General features: G+C 37.4%; 1 protein-coding gene across 5 annotated transcripts in view; it reads right to left on the bottom strand.

Moving 5' to 3' along the window:
- Positions 1-18059, bottom strand: part of SLC26A7 (solute carrier family 26 member 7) — a 123405-nt gene that overhangs the window by 21502 nt on the left and 83844 nt on the right. For all 5 annotated transcript variants that reach the window (XR_006198176.1, XM_042923523.1, XM_042923524.1 and 2 more), the window contains 4 exons: positions 13961-14067; positions 12850-12916; positions 9262-9399; positions 4549-4597 (listed from right to left, as the gene is read on the bottom strand). Coding sequence is in view for 4 of the 5 variants with exons in the window: in XM_042923523.1 (XP_042779457.1) it covers positions 4549-4597; positions 9262-9399; positions 12850-12916; positions 13961-14067 (361 nt within the window). In the remaining variant the exon portion in view is untranslated. The remainder of the gene's footprint in view (positions 1-4548; positions 4598-9261; positions 9400-12849; positions 12917-13960; positions 14068-18059) is intronic.

Raw genomic sequence — 18059 nt, 5'->3', positions numbered from 1 at the left:
CTGCACAGTTCAGAGCAAGTTAATTATCCCTTATGGGCCCCAACTTATTCATCAACATGAAGAGTATCCTATCACCTATTTGAAAGCGGAAGTGTAGTATTTACTAATTACCTATTTCAGAGTTATAAAGAGGAATGTCCTTTGAAAACTATCAAATGCTATACAGATATTGCCTATCCTTACAATTTTCATTCACTGACCAAGTGTTCATTGAACACAGAAGGATAATGCAATGAAAAGTTAAAATGTATTTCTTTCCTTAAACATCTAGTTAGAAGGAAAATATGCAGAAAAAGAACAAACTCTATAACCACTTAAGTCAATATGTGACTGAGTGAAGCATGTGGTATCTCTGCTTTTCTATTACTATGATCTCCATTTCACAGCTGAAGATACTGAATTCCAGGCTGTGCTGACAGCACGTTCCCCTGTATGGGTCTGGTTGACTTCTTTTTATACTTAATGGGATTGCCAAGCAGTGTGTCCTTCAATTTTCTTTTTACTTTTCTGTTAACTCTTGAAGACAGTATAAGGTCTGGATTGGCAGATCGAGGAGATAGTTCTGTTCAGGAGAATCCAAATAAAGGCTCAGAGCCAGGGATGACTGAATTAGATACCGGGGGGCCGTGAGTTGATTTATCTAACTTGGATAGAGGATTTGTGTAATGTGGAATGAAAGAGAAAGCAGTATAAGAAGATAAGAAAGGGCTTTAGGTGCCCTCAAGGGCTGAGGAGGGGGCACTGGGCCTACAGAAGGGAAACTTCACGATTAATCATGTGACAGATTTTAAAGTAAAGGTGATTTAAGATTCATCTGTCATTACACGACAGAATGAAGTCAGGACGGCAATTACCTCTCAGCTTGCATGTCAACACCAAGCATTCACAGTAGCTTCCTGCAGCCTTGTGTGGAAAAGTTCTCAGGCTACCTTGGCTCATAGGAGGAAGCGTCTTGACCTATAGTTCTGTCTGAGGTGAGCATGGGACACTGGGTATTTTCTATCCATGGATTAAAACCCAGACTATCTCATGGCAGGAAAAAAAAATTCTATTTCATTTTGAACATGGTTAAGGACAGAATCAGAGTTGCAGAGGTGAAAATTTAAAGGTAATAAAACCAAGAGTTATAGATTTTAGTAATTAATTAAAGCCCAGGGAGGTGGGGCATCTGGGTGACTCAATCAGTTAAGCGTCGGGCTCTTCATTTCAGCTCAGGTCATGACGATCTCATGGTTCCAGAGTTTGAGCCCTGCACTGGGCTCCAAGCTGACAGTGCAGAGCGTGCTTGGGATTCTCTCTCTCTCTCTGCCCCTCCCCCAAATAAATAAACAACAACAACAAATAAAGCACAGGGAGGGGAGGGCAGGATGGTGTTTCTGAACAAGAAGGAGAAATAGGAGGACTGAGGATACTCTGGAGTGTCAGAGGACAGGAGGAGGACGCTAGAAGAAACATTCTGATCAACTAGTTCTGACGATTACAGAAGGGACACAGCAAAAGTGATGGTGCCCATCAGTTGCTGCTCTGTGAAAAATGGGCCTGGGCTAGTGAGGCAGAGGTGACAACACTCTTAAGTTTCCAGGGGCGGGGCGCCTGGGTGGCTCAGTCGGTTAAGCGTCCGACTTCAGCTCAGGTCACGATCTCGCGGTCCGTGAGTTCGAGCCCCGCGTCAGGTCTGGGCTGACGGCTCAGAGCCTGGAGCCTGTTTCAGATTCTGTGTCTCCCTCTCTCTCTGCCCCTCCCCCGCTCATGCTCTGTCTCTCTCTGTCCCAAAAATAAATAAACGTTAAAAAAATAAAAATAAAAATAAAAAAAGTTTCCAGGGGCACCTGGATGGCTCAGTCAGTTGAGCGTCCGGCTCAGGTCATGATCTCGTGGTTTGTGGGGTTGAGCCTGGCATTGGGCTCTGTGCTGACAGCTCGGAGCCTGGAGCCTGCTTCGGATTCTGTTCTCCCTCTCTCTCTGCCTGTCCCCCGTTCATGTTCTGTCTCTCTCTCTCTCTCTTTCTCAAAAATGTTTTGAGAATTTTTTTTAAAGTTACCAGATAAGCAGGAGAATAAGACATTCAATAAATGATCATTAAATAAGTACTATACCAGTATTATGTAGGCATTCTTTGAGGACATGAGGCAGGATGAAGTACATTTACCACAAAAAGTTAGAAAAGCCCAGGGGTGCCTGGGTGGCTCAGTTGATTAAGTGTCCGACTTCAGCTCAGGTCACCATCTCATGGTTTGTGAGTTCAAGTCCCACCATCAGGCTCTGTGCTGACAGCTCAGAGCCTGGAGCCTGCTTCAGATCTGTGTCTCCCTCTCTCTCTGCTCCTCCCCTGCTTGCACTCTGTCTCTCTCTCTCTCTCAAAAATAAACAGTAAAAAATTAAAAAAAAAAAAAAAAAAAGACCAGAGAAGCTGACATCTGAGCTACATCCATGTTGATATGGGGCCAATGCCATTGATTCATATATTTATATAACATTTATTTTATTCCATTCAATATGTTATATATTCATTCAGAGTATATTTTATATGGTAATATAATAAATATTATGTTATCCTCTTATATAAACATTCTACATGTTCTTTTTCCATTGTACTGTTAATGGATATTTCAGTTGTTTCTAGATTTGGGGAATTATAAAGAAAGCCTATCCTTCTTTATACAATCTTGTATATGTTTCCAGATACAAATATTAACAGATTCCTTTTCCTATTGTCTTTAGAAGTACAAAAATTAATATGTCAGCATCTTCTGTTTTTTGAGTTTATGTAAATGGACTTGGAATTTTATGGAACTGCTCTTTTTTACCCTACTACATTTTATATAAGACATTCAATTTCCTTTATTGTATAAGTATACCAAATAATAAGTATATCAAATAAAAATTCAATTGCATAATACACCACAATTTCTGTGTTTATCTGCTACCTATTCTGGAAATATGGGTTGGTTTCAGGTTTGGACAGTTACAAATACTACTGTTGTGAATATTCTTGTTTTTGTAATTTGCTGTATACAGGCTCTCATTTCTTCAGGTTGTCTGAGTAGGAGTGGAATTGGTGGTCAGAGGGTAGGTATATCTTTAACTTTACACAATTTTGCCAAACTGTTTTCCAAGGCAGTTATAATAGTTTACACCCCCACCAGCATTGTAGGAGACTTTTTGTGCTACATCCTCAGGAACCCTTGGCATCCTCATACTTTTAAATGTTTACCAATAAACCACATAGATATATACGCACATATACATGTATATATTAGTGGATAAATGCAAATTAAATCCCCTAGTTCTCCAGTAATTACTGCGAATGACAGTCAAGCATATTCTTACATGTTTACTGGTAAATTTGAAAATGGCTGTTCACGTATTTTACCCATTTCTATTGGGTCATCTACCTTTCGTTATTCATTGATTTGTAGAGGAGTGCAGCCCTTTGTCCACATTATGTGTTCTACCTATTCTTCCACTCTGGCTTATCTTCTCATGCTTTACATGGTGGCTTTTGTTGAACAAAAACTTAAAAATAATCTAGTAAAGCTTAATGGTCATTTTCTTTATGCTTAATGCTTTGTATTTCTTGTGTATTTTCTCCTATCTTCTCCTCTAAATTTATATTTTGTCTACCACTCTTAGGACTTTGATTCACTGGGTACTGACATGGAGATATGGTGTGTGAATTACAGTGAATGATTTCATTCATTATAGGTACACAATTGTCTCATCATTGTGTATTAGCAAGACTATCCCTTCCCTACTGCTCTGCAATGCCATTTTGTCACAAATCAAACATCAATAAGTGTGAGATTTTTCTACCCTTCTGGGCCCTCTCCTTTGTCCTATCGATCTGTTAATTTATCTTGGAACCAGTACCACACTGCATTAATTATTAGAGCTTTATAACATATCTTGAGAGTTAAGAAAACGTTCTCTCATACACTTCACATATTTCATGAGTGTCTTGCCTATTCTTGGCCTTTTGAGTTTCCAAACAAAATTTAGAATAAGGTTGTCGATTGCCATTTAAGTGTCCTAGTGGAATTTTAATAGGAATTTCATTTATATTTATAAATAAATTCAACATAAATAAAACTGACATCTCTTCAATACTAAGCATTCTAATGGACATTGTAATTTGCTTCTATTTATTAATAAACACCATTTACTTAAGTCTTGCGAGTATTTTTAATACCCTGTAACAAAGTTTACACTTTTCGTTCTGTGTAGGCATACACATCTTTACTTAAAATTTACTTCTACAAGAAAGCAGGAGGTGAGATAGAAGGAGGAAGATGAAGAAGGGAAGGAGGAGAAGAGGAAGGGAGAGGAGAAGGAGGAGCTGGGGAGGAGAAAGAAAATGGAGGAAGGAGAAAGAAGTAGAAATAAGAGGAGGTGTGGGGAGAAGGGCAGAAAAGGAGGAGGAGGAGCAGAGAGAGAAGGAAATGAGGAGGACAGTAGAGGGAGGTCCAGTGGCAGGAAGAGGAAAGAGGACCTATTCTCTGGTCTATATTCAAGTCAGAACACTTTAATTTTTTTTTTAAGCTAACTCACCATTGCAGTTGCCATTGGATAGAGAATTGAGCAACGTGTTTTGTTCACACTGAAAGGAAAATAAATATAAGGAAGAATAACATTATAAAAATTCATTTCTGTCCCTGAAAACAGCACATTTTTCTTTTCTCCATAAATAACAAAAAACTAGGCTCTGATAATATTTTCCATTAGTCTTTTTTTTTTTCAGAATGATAAATACAACAAACTGAAATAATAAAATAATCAATGGTTCTAAGTATTTATTAACTTGGTAGATAATTTATGCTACCAAGTCAGACTATCTTGTTTAGAACATTTTCTGCAAGACTAAGTTTGTTTTGATTTTTGATCAAGTTAAATGTTTGCATGTGCTTTCGTGTAGTGTATCCAATCAGAAATTAACCTCATTAACACAACATTCCCTAACAGAGAGGCATTGACCATATATTTCATATTATATTAGAGTTAACTGTTCACCGGCAGCTCCATGAAAATGCCTGAGAAACATTATTGATCTATGGAAATGCTGGAAAATGAAAATAATCCTTTATTCTAAAATTAAAGTTCTTTGAAATTGTCAATATTTGATGCCTCTAATGAGATCGCATGCTACCTACTTCTCAAAAGATTTATTGTCATTACTGTTGTTGATGATGACGACGATGATAGCAGTTGATATTTTTGACTACCTACTATATACCAAGGGCTTTATGTTAATTATTTAACCCTCAGAACAATCCTATGGAGTTGCTAATCTCATTTTCCATAGGAGGGAGCTAAAGATTGCAAAGGTTAAATAACTTGACCAAAGTCACAAAGTGAGAGAGAACCTAGGCTAAAACCAAAGCTCCTACCTTTCCGTTCAGAACCTCAGGCTCCCAACCACTACATTCTACTGCTTCTCACAAGAAATCCATTTCTTCCTCAAGGCTGACTAGAGAACATCTATTTTCTCTTCTTGATACCCAGAGATGCAGCTCATATACTTTAATTCTGGCTCTGACAGTTATCAGCTATATTTCCCCCAGGTATTTTACAGTTCTGAGTCCCAGTCTCCCTTTTTTGTAACATTCACGTAATGCCACTTACATCATGAGGCTGGTGATGATTAAGTAACAGCCTAATTAAAAGGACTGGCCTCTGAGAGACATTCAAAGAATGTGAGTTTCCTTTCCCTGCTCTTATTTTTAATCCTGTCTGAAATCTGTGCAAAAGAATTTCAAGTAATTTATGTAGATCCTCCACCCTCAGAGAGGTGAAGCCTAACTCCACACTCTTTAACTGTGGGCTGCACATAGCAATTTGCTTCCAAAGGCTACCATAAGGAAAGGGTAGAGACAGAGTAACTTTCCAACCGGGAAACCTTACAAATCCTACCCCAGGTAGGTGACCAAGGTTAACAACAGAGCTACATCATATTGATAGTATACACCTTTGACATGATATGATGAAAATGGAACTTCATCTCTATAGTTTTATTCCTAAAACCCCATATCCCTGGTCTTACCATGCTAAATTTCAGTACAGGGGCATTCTACAAAATACCTGAACAATTCTACTCAAACTGTCAAGGTCAGCAAAAATAGAAAAGTCTGGGAAACTGTCACAGGGAAGCAGAATCTAAGGAGACAGGACAACTAAATGTAATGTGATGTCCTGGATGGAATCCTGGAACAGAAAAGGACATTTGGCAAAACTAAAGAAATCAGAACAAAGCAACAACTTTAGTTAATGATAATGTATCCGTTTTGGTTCATTGACTGCAACAAATATGTTACACTAATGCAAGATGTTAATAACAGCAAAAAGCTGTGTGGTACAGGATATATAGGAATTCTCTGTACTAACACTTCTCAACTTTTTTGTAAGTCTAGAAGCTTTCCAAAAAAATAAGTCTATTAAAAAAAAAACCTTGTTTAAGCAAAAGAAACTTTTGGATAAACAGCAGATTGAAACTTGCTTTGTAAAGTGAGGTCACAAAATGATGACTATTACGGGAGTTTCTATAACCTATACAATGATGAACATGAATCCAATAAACACTAAGACTCTGAGATCCTCCTGAGCTTCTGTATTCAGGAAGATATTTAATAATGATACATAGGAAGTATATTGTTGCAGTATAACAAAACAGGAAATCCTTTTTCAGTTTGTGTTCTGAATATGATGCGATTCTTTTTGCCCTAGGATGTTTTAAATGCCCTTCCATTACCACCATCTGTTGAAAATGTAGCTGTGAGAGGAGACCAAGGCCCCAGCAGAGCACCCTACTTTAGGAACTGTGGACCACTATGCAGAGCCCTATAAAAGGAGTAAAGATGCAGTAGAAATTAATTGATGCAGACTCGTGACTGTAAACTGAACTTGGAACAGGTGCATGGTCCTTAAACAAGAAGTTGATATCCTAGGTGGACAGCGCGTGACAAGGATAATATGAGATGCCCCAAAGAGCATCCATGCTACCCAAGACCACCCATTCAACCATTCTGAAGAAAGGTCTATTCGTGATTCCTCAGATATCAGACCTTCCAGATTACCATCTGAATGTTTATTGTACCCTGCGAAACTCACAGTATGTAAATACACACAATATTTGCATTATTCTCATAGTGAAATGTCCTCTCAAGAAATCATTCCTTATCATTGTAGTTCTGAGTGAAAGAATCCCTTTGGATGTCATTATGTACCAGTAACCCAGATTCAATGAACTCTACCGGATTATCAGACTCAAATTTCTGAAGTCCCAAGTTGGTAAAATCATGTATGTGGTACCTCCTCACAGAAGGCTGTGTCAGTGAGGTTTATTTCTGACTTCATATGCTCCAAGATGAGCATATGCCGATTGTCGATTCTAAAAACAAGTTGGAACAACTTTAGTCTTGCAGGAGAATATTCTAAGGAAAATATTGTCAACTATCAAAAAATAACTACTTGTAAGAATATTCACATCAAATACTCCACTAGACATGATAAGGCCTACAAAGAATCATACATTGATACATTGAAGTAAATCTACATTTTGGCAAAAGAAGACCACAAAGTTCTTGTGGGTTAATTAGGTTATTTGGAAGTCCGGACAAATTTTCCCACAATACTGTTGTGCATGGTGGTTGTCAGCTTATGTCAGCCACAGGAACCTACCTATCTCATAATACAGCTAAAAAATGAATTTTTTTAAGGCTTTAAAAAAAGAGGCCTGTGGGGTGCCTGGGTGGCTCAGTGGGTGAAGTGTCTGACTTTGGTTCAGGTCATGATCTCATAGCTCGTGAGTTGGAGCTCCACATTTGGCTCTGTGCTGACAGCTCAGAGCCTGGAGCCTGCTTCAGATTCTGTGTCTCCCTCTCTTCTGCTGCTCACACTCTTTTTCTCTCCCTCTCCCTCCCTCTTTCTCTCTCTCTCTCCTTCTCTCTCTCTCAAGAATAAATAAACATTTAAAAAATTTAAAAAATAAAAATAAAAAAGAGGGCTCATATCCAACGTGAACAACTAGGAATGTATAACTACCTTTGGCATGAGTGCAAGTTCTTCTCAATCCAAAGTCACAGGTGGGTTCCTAATAATCTGAAGAAAGTGACATCCTAAAGAGCACAGTGAGAGGAAAAGACAGGGCTGGAGATACACAGGCAGGGCCAGCCTTGTAGGCCTGCAACCTGGGTAGTTACACAGGGTCCTATGCTTAGAAGGGTCTTCTTCTTGGTTTAATGCTCTCTATTGCCATCTTGAAATTCTTAGCAACTGTTGAACAAGGGAACTCATATTTTCATTTTGCATTGCACCCAGCAAATTTTTATAACTGATTCTGTATTTAGGGCCTCTATGGTGTGGATCAGTATGAGGCCCAGAGACAGAAGCATAAAGCTGCAAGGAACAGGAATGAGTTACTAAACAGCTCCTGAGCCACTAGAAATGAGAGAGTTAGTGCCTCCTATGTACCTAAGTGACTGGGGATAATACACACTCAAGGATATAAGAGAATGAGATGTTTGTAATCTGGAGTAGTCATGGAAAGCTTCATGGAGAGGCTATTATTTGCATTCAGTCAAACTAGTAACATTAACTAATGTTTTATAGTATTGAGTAGGCCAGGCAGTATTCTAAGTGCTTTCCATATATTAACTCATTTAATCATCCTAATAATAGATAAGGAAACTGAATCACAGAGGGTTTAATAATAAACTCAGTTAAGTTCTTGCAAACTCAAGCAGCTTAGTTCCAAAGTCCGTGCTAAGGGGCTTAAGGATTCAAATAATTACAGGTAGCTATTTACATAAAATCATCCTGTAAATTAAGATAACTCTGTAAATTAAGATAACTTGTGGAGATAAAGAATGCTAGTTTTTTATAATAATAATATAATGATGGCAACAGTTTATGCTTCTCTGAGGTCATTTATCATATTCTATCTCTTTTAAATTTGGATCTGACTCTTCTTTCTCTTGGTAAAAAGGTCATTTAAAATAAATGATTTGTCTTTTTATTTTTCTCAGGGTTATAGTACCTAGTACACATGTCCACTATATATATGTTGAATGAATGAATAAATGAACAAAGGAATGAATGACAGTGATTACCTAAAAACTAATTATAAGAACCAAATAAAAAGTATAATACAATATAAGTTTTGATGAGGGAGTGGTTTCCAAAGGCTCTTGTATTATATTCCATGATACAGATCTTAGTATCACGATATAAGGTTATTTGTAGTACAGTAATAGGAACTAGCTTTCCTACCTTGCTGATATCATCCAGTAGCTGGTTGTTGGCATTTTCCTTTTGGATTATATTCATTAGATCAGCATGAAACTTCTTTGCATTCAGGAAAACAAGTGGGTTGTTTATTGAGATAATTTTCACCTGCTGAAGAGTTTCCTTTTGGAGGAGAATAGGAATAAATTCAGAGCTCTGATTGAAATAAAAGAGGATAAGTCTATCCAAACAGTCGAAATCTTACAAATCCAGATGTCACTCAACGATGGAAGAATCTCTTAGCCAAGGTTTTCATTATTAAAATTTATTTGGAAAAGTTAATATACTATCATGCTTCTTCAGAAAAATATGTATTTCCTGTTTCCTAAGAAATATTAATAACCTTGAGATGAGTCTGCATCTTTTCAGAAAATGGCATTTATTCCCACTGATCTGGGGGAGGCAACACCCTAAGATATCCAAAGAGTACCAGGAAGACCTACTCTTCCAAAAGTACCTCTTCCATACAATCTAGAAACTAAAAACTCATTCACTTAGCCATCAGTATTTTTTTAATGAAAATATGTCCTAAAGGATCAACTGTCAGTCATTTGCCTCATAATGATATAGCTTTCTTTTGGCTGGAATTATAACCTTACAAGGGACTGACAGTACTAATTAGGAGAAAGAAACCAAGAGATAGTATCTGGAAGGTAGTTTCACTTTGGGCAGGCCTAAATTACACTGGATTGCCGGGATGCAGGTAAGAGATGCAGGAAGGGAGAAGGAAAGTTTCCAAACAAAAGGTGCCTATTCTGGCCATTTCCCAGGTCTTCCTGGCAGCAATTGCTGATATGCAACTCAGACCGTGCTCTCCACGACATTTGGGGCAGGGGTCTGACGTAGAAATGGAGAAGATGGTGAATTCTGTCGAATAATTCCTCACCAACTAAATAAAGCAGTACTCCTTCAGGCTTTAGTACTTGCATAGAAGAGAAAGCCCAGGGATTAATGAAGCAGACAGGCAGATAAAGAATGATAAAAACAAACAAAACACAACATTAGGTATGTGAATTTGGACAATTCATTTGACGACTCTCAGCTTCCTCATCTTTTAAAGTAGGTAAAATTTTAAACTACATAATCTCAAAAAGTTTCCATAGCTACCCAACTGATTAAATTCTAGAAAGTGAGATTTGCTACAAGTAAACAATTTCAGAAAACAAAAACTTATCAAATTAACTTTTAATCAAGAGTAAATCTCTTACAGAGAGAGATAAATCAAGAAACAGACTTTTAATTGTAAGGAATAAACTCATGGTTACCAGAGGGGAGGAGGTGGGGGTTGGGTGAAATAGGTGATGGGGACTAAGGGTGCACTTGTGATGAGCACCAGGTGACGCAGGGAAGTGTTGAATCACTGTAGGTACACCTGAAACTAATATTACACTGTATGTTAACCAACTGGAATTTAAATAAAAACTTAAAAAAAAAAAAAGAATAAATCTCTCACAAACCAAAAATAAAACTATTCTTGGGCTTGTCATATTTAGTTATCACAAAGCCCCACATCTTAAGATCGACCCACCAATCACATCACATGATTTGGCCAGTATGTTGTTTTGAGTTAAGAGAATTTGTTTAAATAGCACATATTGGTTGAGGAACAGAGATTCAACTTGTGTCAGGAAAGAAACTCTCAATGGGGTTGAGTTCACCCCCCAAAGAGGTGTCCCAAGTTCAGACGTGTGTTTCATGTGAAGAAGGTGGAAAGCACGGATGGAGGAGAGGAGTGACAGAGCACTGCCATGCGTGAAGTTAGCTAAAAACCCCACCTAACAGCTCATGTTCCAATCTTGCTCTTAGTGTTCTTTTCCTCCTATTTTTGATACAAAACATTAAACAGTTAGTGAATTGTAGTGTTCTAATAAAATTAAGCTGTCCATGTGACAGTTATGATTCAGGTGTGTGACAACACTGGAAATAGTCAAGGTTTAAAGATATGGAAGAATTTTGGCATGTTTTTCTTCCTACAAATCCCCTCGTTCACTTTCCCACATGTTTAGTCCAAGAAGAAGGTACAGATTAGATAGAATTTATTAACCAGTAATCTTTAAGCTGAAAAATGGTCAAACTCGAATTGTGTTTCAAACCTAACAATGTCAAGGCTAATGTACACAGCTGTACGTGTAGGGTGGATACAGACTTTAGGGACCCTAGAGCCAGTTTGGGACTTTCTGTGAGCACTAAATTCTCGTGGAAAATTAAAAAAAGAAAAGAAAAGAAAAGAAAAGAAAAGAAAAGAAAAGAAAAGAAAAGAAAGGTATCATTGGTGGAAAACTTGAACCTGGGACCGTCTTAGGGCTCTGAACTCTAGTAGGCCTCTATGAAGTAAACTTTTTCACACTTAGTAAAAACACAAGCCAGGAGTACCTGGGGGGCTCAGAAGGTTAAGCATCCGACTTTGGTTCAGGTCATGATCTCACGGTTCTTGGGTTCGAGCCCCACATCAGGCTCTGTGCTCACAGCACAGAATCTGAGCCTGCTTCAGATTCTGTGTTTCCCTCTCTCTCTGCCCCTCCCCCGCTCATGTTCTGTCTATGTCTCTCAAAAATTAATAAATGTTAAAGAAATCTAAAAACACAGCCATAATGTATACAAATATTGAGTCACTATGTTGTACACCTGAATCTAATATAACAGTGTATGTTAATTATCCTTCAATTTAAATACACACACACACACACACACACACACACACATTTCCCTGGGTGTCACAGAAAGACTCCCGGTGCTACTTCCTACTTCTAATCTACTCAGAAGTACTCTGACAATTGGTCCTTCCGGTGGGAGCCCAGTTCTCTTTGTTCTGAGGGCAATCATGAGGTACCAAAACAAGTACATATGAAAAATAGAGGGGAAAAAAAGGTTACCCAAGCACTTACAAAGCAGGTTGAAAGTGAGGCCAATTTTTTAATTGCTAATATTTAAGCCAACATTTTTTTCCTCACTTTAAACTTGTTTTGGTCATCCTTCAGGACAAGAAACTAGAGCTCAAACACAACTGGCCTGCCCAAGCATGGACAGGGCAAGACAATTTACATAAGCTGTTTCCTTAAAAAGATGGCCTCTGTGCAAGAAGCCAATCCTATTGGCACTCCATAACCATTCAATTACCCTCTGCTAATAATACAGTCTCACTGACTGTGTTAAAAATAATAAAAGCAATAGCATGATCCCACCTTGCTTTATTTCCTTCCCTATTCCGTATCTTCTTCCATCATTTAATTAGGAATAGACTGTTTAGTTTGACTATTTTATGCAACTTAGCTAGTAAAATAGAGGTTTCCAATGCCTCAACTAATGTGAGCCATGATTCCACTATGAGATATAATTCTAGAAACCATGCTATCATCTTCTCTGAATGCTAACACAAGATTTTTTTGTTGTTTGTTAATTTGTTGTATGTCAACTGCCACACGTATGGTGGTCACACATACCACTGAAAATTCATGATAATTAAAAATAAGATAATCATGTATTTAAAGTCATACTTTACTTATGGTACCTTAAAGCTATCTGAACTACAAATATTGTTAATAATTACACAAAGGAAAAGAAAACTAAACTTACGCCATCCATTTCTGTCTTCACTTTAAATTCCATTTCTTTCATGTTTTTTATACTCAGAGTCTTTGCTCTAGAATTCAGGCAGACAAAAAATAAAATGTCACTTCCTGATCACTACATTAAGAATGAAAATGCAAAAAGGATGTCATTTTATCTTAACAATTAGAACATACCCATAATAGTTAAACTTTTATATCGTATTTGTGCATAAAACATGGGTAAATCTCTATTTCTCTGGGATTCTCAGGAATAGAGTGTAACACTAGAGACATCTAAGTAGAGATTAATAAATATAATTGACCTCATCTGGGTTCCCAGAGCCCCATCTCTATAACCCACAAGAGGCAGATTGACAAAAAGAATTATAAGAGAGTATATGGTGTTTGGGGAAATCTTGTTTTAGGGGAAAAAGAAGTAAAGAGAGAGTCAATGGCAAGATAGGACCAGATACTGATGAATCTACACACACACAGATTTCTACAGAAATCTTTTTATAGAATCTACACAGATAAAATGTAAAAATTTTTGAAGTATATTATTTCACAAAGAATTTCAAGAGAAGGATGAGACATGAGTAGAAGCATTATCAGATGAGGAACACTGAGAAAGTAGAAAAAAGAATTGGTCAAAATAGGGGAATGGCTTACAGATGTGCAGTAACAATCTTCAATATATGATCTAGAATTCTTCAGTAAATTATCTAGAAGAAATCTTTATATGTATAAAAATCTGGCTTCTGAAAAATTAAATTTACTGAAGTTATTTAATTTTCTAAATGATCTAGATTTTATATGGTCATTGAATAATATGTCCCCCTCACTTGACTAAAAAAAAAAAGAAAAACCAGCTCCATGATATAGTTTGGCTGTGAGTTTACTTACTTTGATATCAAGATTTTATATACTCTATAGTGTGGACAAGATATTTCTCTTACTTAAAATCAATACTGTTATGTATCATTACATAGATAAAACCTTTTCTTTTCATCTCTAATTCTCTGATGCCAAGTAAAACACGAGAATAGCACTAAATATTCCACACAAATCAAAGTAACTGGCAATACCATATACTTTGCTACTGTGTCAAAACAAACAGCATTTAAGTAAGATCTTACCTTGGGAAGCGACCAATCACAATAGCTATGGTGCAGACCACACCAAACAACAGCCCCACGTTGGCAGCAAAGCATATTGTAAATACGTATGTACTGACCCAGATGCCCTAGAAGAGAAACAGGAAACTGAAGATGCAAGTCCTTTGGTATTCTCTCCTCTTATGATCGTTAAATTTCTCACCATCTTATTCTATAGCATTCCTGTAAACAAAACCCTCAGCAAGAACAGATTATTTAAAAAGTGGTGAACAGAAGCCCAGGAACACAGAAACAAATCCTGGTCCCATGAGACTCTCAGCAGGCAAAGGTGGGGAAAAGGCACATTCTTTTATATCTAGAAACTGCCAGCCCTTAGTTCAATCCCCAACAACACTTTATTTAAATATCTGTAAATAATTGGTTGATGTGTATGATTCAAAAGCATTGCCATAATTTTCCACTGTTTTCTCGTTTAATGTAATAATACTACAAGCAATTGTTAGCAGATTTTTGGTCATTCCCAACAATTTCTGTTTTCTAGGATTGCTATACACAGAACTAATGTAGTAAGACCCTCAAGCCCTAATGGTTAAAACAACTGACTCAAATACTACCAAGGCCACCTTTAGATCAGCTACTCTAAAGATTATTATACTTTTATTTGCAAGAGCCAATTTCTTATGAAATTCTGAAAGCTAAAAAATCTGAGCCAACTTAGCCGTTGGAAATATTTCCGAAGATTGCAAGAAAGATCTTTTTCTCCTTTAGTTGGGATTCCAACATTATTGCAGTTTTGTCCACCACCTGAAGTTATAATCAGCAACCAAATACTGTATGTAGTTGACATTTCTAAGTTTGTTACTGACAAAAAAAAACTTTAAAAGCAAAATAATTTGTGAGGTCCAGAAGGTTATATTTTTTAAACAGAAAATCCTGCATTTATCAAATTGTAGATCAACAAAATATTCAAACTCTCTCTTTCCCCCAAATTATCTGCATTACTTTACCTATGCATACAATTCCAAGTTGACTTCTTTCTGTCCTAATGTCTATATTATCACTTTAAAACATCTTCAACAACCTAATTCAATTTATTTGCAAATGAAAAAGTTAGAAACTTCTTTATCTAATCTGACTATAGCACAGATTCTTGTGGTGCTGGGTGAGACCAGTTTGAAGCAAATGTTTCTAAATAGCATTTTTTACTCAAAATGCTTTTCCTTTGTATTATTTATCTAAATGGAGCTTGAACTGTTTTTCACGATGGGTTATTTTGAAAACCTAAACTATTGGACACAAATGGAGGAATTTTTTATCTAGAAAATTCTTTTTGATATAGAAGAAACAACCATTCTGGAGTAAAAAAGAAAATATACCATTTTTTAAGTTTATGTATTTATTTATTGGGGGGGGGGGGGGAGGAAGGGGAGGGACAGAGAGAGAGGGAGAGACAGAATCCCAAGCAGGGTCCATGCTGTCAGTGCAGAGCCAGATGCGGGGCTTCATCTCATGAATGATGAGATAATGACCTGAGCTAAAATCAAGAGTCAGACACTTAACTGACTAAGCTAACCAGGTGCCCCAAGAAAATATATCTTAAGTGTTCCCATGTTCAGATCCATCACCAAGAAATGTAATGCTAAGTTAGCACTTATTATGACATCATCCTCAGCCTGTCATCCTATAGGTAGACACGGAGATGTTTTTCCTCTAGTCAGGCAAAAAGACAGTCATTTGAGTCTCATTTGTATAAGTGTAATTTTTCCTCCCTAGTGTATTACAGTATGCTTCATCCCATACAAAATAAGGCTGCAAGTTTTTGACCATTACTTCAATTTGCCATGATTGCTTTGTTTCTTACTCATCTCCTAATACTGACTGAACCGCCTGGGTGTGGCAGAACAAGACCTCACCAAAAGCTTGTAAGTCCCAATTCCTCATGGCCAACCTCCGTGATTCAATATAGCATAGGGAACTGAGGATCCTGGTCCCTGCCATTTAAAAAACCGCAGGGCCCAGAGGCCTTGATTTATCAAAGCAACCAAAAATTTTGGTACCATCTGGTTCTATTTTTAAAGCATATTTACTTTCCCACAACATCATCTATTGTGAGTTAGGTTCCCATTGCTTAGTTGTTTCCCAGGGCTACATTTATAGTTTTGAAAAAAATATCAAATGTAAATTAACAACATAGACCAGTAAATAGTTCCATTGGTTAGAGTAAGTCCCCACATGGTTCTGTAACAATTTCAACTAAAGATCCAAGTGTTGTTTTTCAGTTATAAGGAATTAGTTAACTCTCAGGCCCCTATTTTTTCATTATGTGTTACCACCTGATCCCTTCTCTACTGGCACTGATAGCCTCTAAACACAAGCTAACCCCAAAGCTGACCTCAAGTCGAAAACACATAAACACATAAACCCTTGCACCATTGAGCAGCTACTCAATCGCTTTACCTCTTCCTGGTCTGTTTTGGTGATTGATATACATTATTATATTTCTGTAGCTGTGAATTCTATTCTCACTGTTCAGTTACTCAAACTCAGCTCTGAGCTAATGAGTCAGGCCTCATTTTGGATTCCTATTCCCTCATTACCTCAGGGTTTTGATCTATAACTCAAAGTGGAATCAGTATTCAACTGTAAAAAATTTTAAAGAAATAAAAATTTCTAATTTTTCATGTGATGACTACTCACACGACTTTTCAAAACATTTTTTTTGAATTTTTTTTTTACATTTTTTAAAATTTATTTTTGAGAGACAAAGAGACGCAGAGCACAAGTGGGGAAGGGGAAAAGAGAGAAGGAGGCACAGAACCCGAAGCAGGCTCCAGGCTCCGAGCCGTCAGCACAGAGCCCGATGCGGGGCTCGAACTCACAAACCGTGAGATCATGACCTGAGCCGAAGTCGGACGCTCAACTGACTGAGCCACCCAGGTGCCCCTCATGTGACTGTTTAAAATTTCAACCTTCAAATTATTTTACATATACACACATCTTTGGTAACTCCACATCCATGATGTTTTAGACATATTCTATCTATTGAGTAATCTGGATGTATTCTACCTTGGGTAATGTAACCTATATCCAAAAAGTCTGTGTAATATTCTGACAATAAGTGCTCTGCCCAGATCATATCCAGGTCATCCACGGCTTCTCACTGTTGTTCCTTAGCAACTAAGAGATACCTGTCCACTTCAATCTTAGGAGGGCTTTGTCAAGCTAAACCCAATGTTTCATTCAACCATCATGCGTTTGCTATATCCTCGTCACCTTTCTCAACCATACTTTTGCCCACACCATACTATTTACTCCAAATTTTCAACTATCACCTCTACATAGAGACTACCAATTCTGAGCTATTAAACCATTTATCAAACTGTCTACCAATACCATCAAACCCAATATGTCCAAATGCAAACTCAATAACTTCCCCCCCAAATCTCCCCTTCCTTCAATGTTCTTTCTGTTACATTACTAATATTCTTCAAGACACTACAATCAGAGGAGCGCCTGCGTGGCTCAGTCAGTTGAGCATCTGAGTTTGGCTCACGTCATGATCTCGCGGTTTGTGAGTTCGAGCCCCGCATCGGGCTCTGTGCTGACGGCTCAGTGCCTGGAGCCTGCTTCGGATTCTGTGTCTCCTCCTCTCTCTGCCCCTCCCCTGCTCATGCTCTGTCTCTCTCTGTCTCTCAATGATAAATAAACATTAAAAAAAAATTTTTTAAAGACACTACAATCAGAAACCATGGAATCATATTTACTTTCTCTTCTTTTATCTACTTGTCCAATCACTTCCCAAGTCCTATCAATTATTAATAAAAACTTATCTCAAACCATACCATCTTCTCAATTCACTGAGACTGCCCTAATTCACACTTTACTATGTCTTGCCTAGACTATTCTGACAGCCTATTTAACTTCCTGCTTTTGTTATCAGCACTGTAAGCCATTTGCCATACTGCTGCCAGGATTATATTTTTAAGTATAGATTTGGATAGCAGATTTAGATAGTATATTAAAGGCATTTTTAGTCTACTACCTTCTATTAAAATCCATCCAAAACAATATAAAGAATGAATGTATAGGGAGGAAAACCCAGTTTCAATGAAACAAGAAC

Source organism: Panthera leo, chromosome F2, assembly GCF_018350215.1.
Source record: "Panthera leo isolate Ple1 chromosome F2, P.leo_Ple1_pat1.1, whole genome shotgun sequence".
In the NCBI taxonomy this organism is placed as follows: Eukaryota; Metazoa; Chordata; class Mammalia; order Carnivora; family Felidae; genus Panthera; species Panthera leo.
The sequence above is the reverse complement of the archived record's forward strand: the minus strand, read 5'-3'. Positions and strand labels throughout refer to the sequence as shown.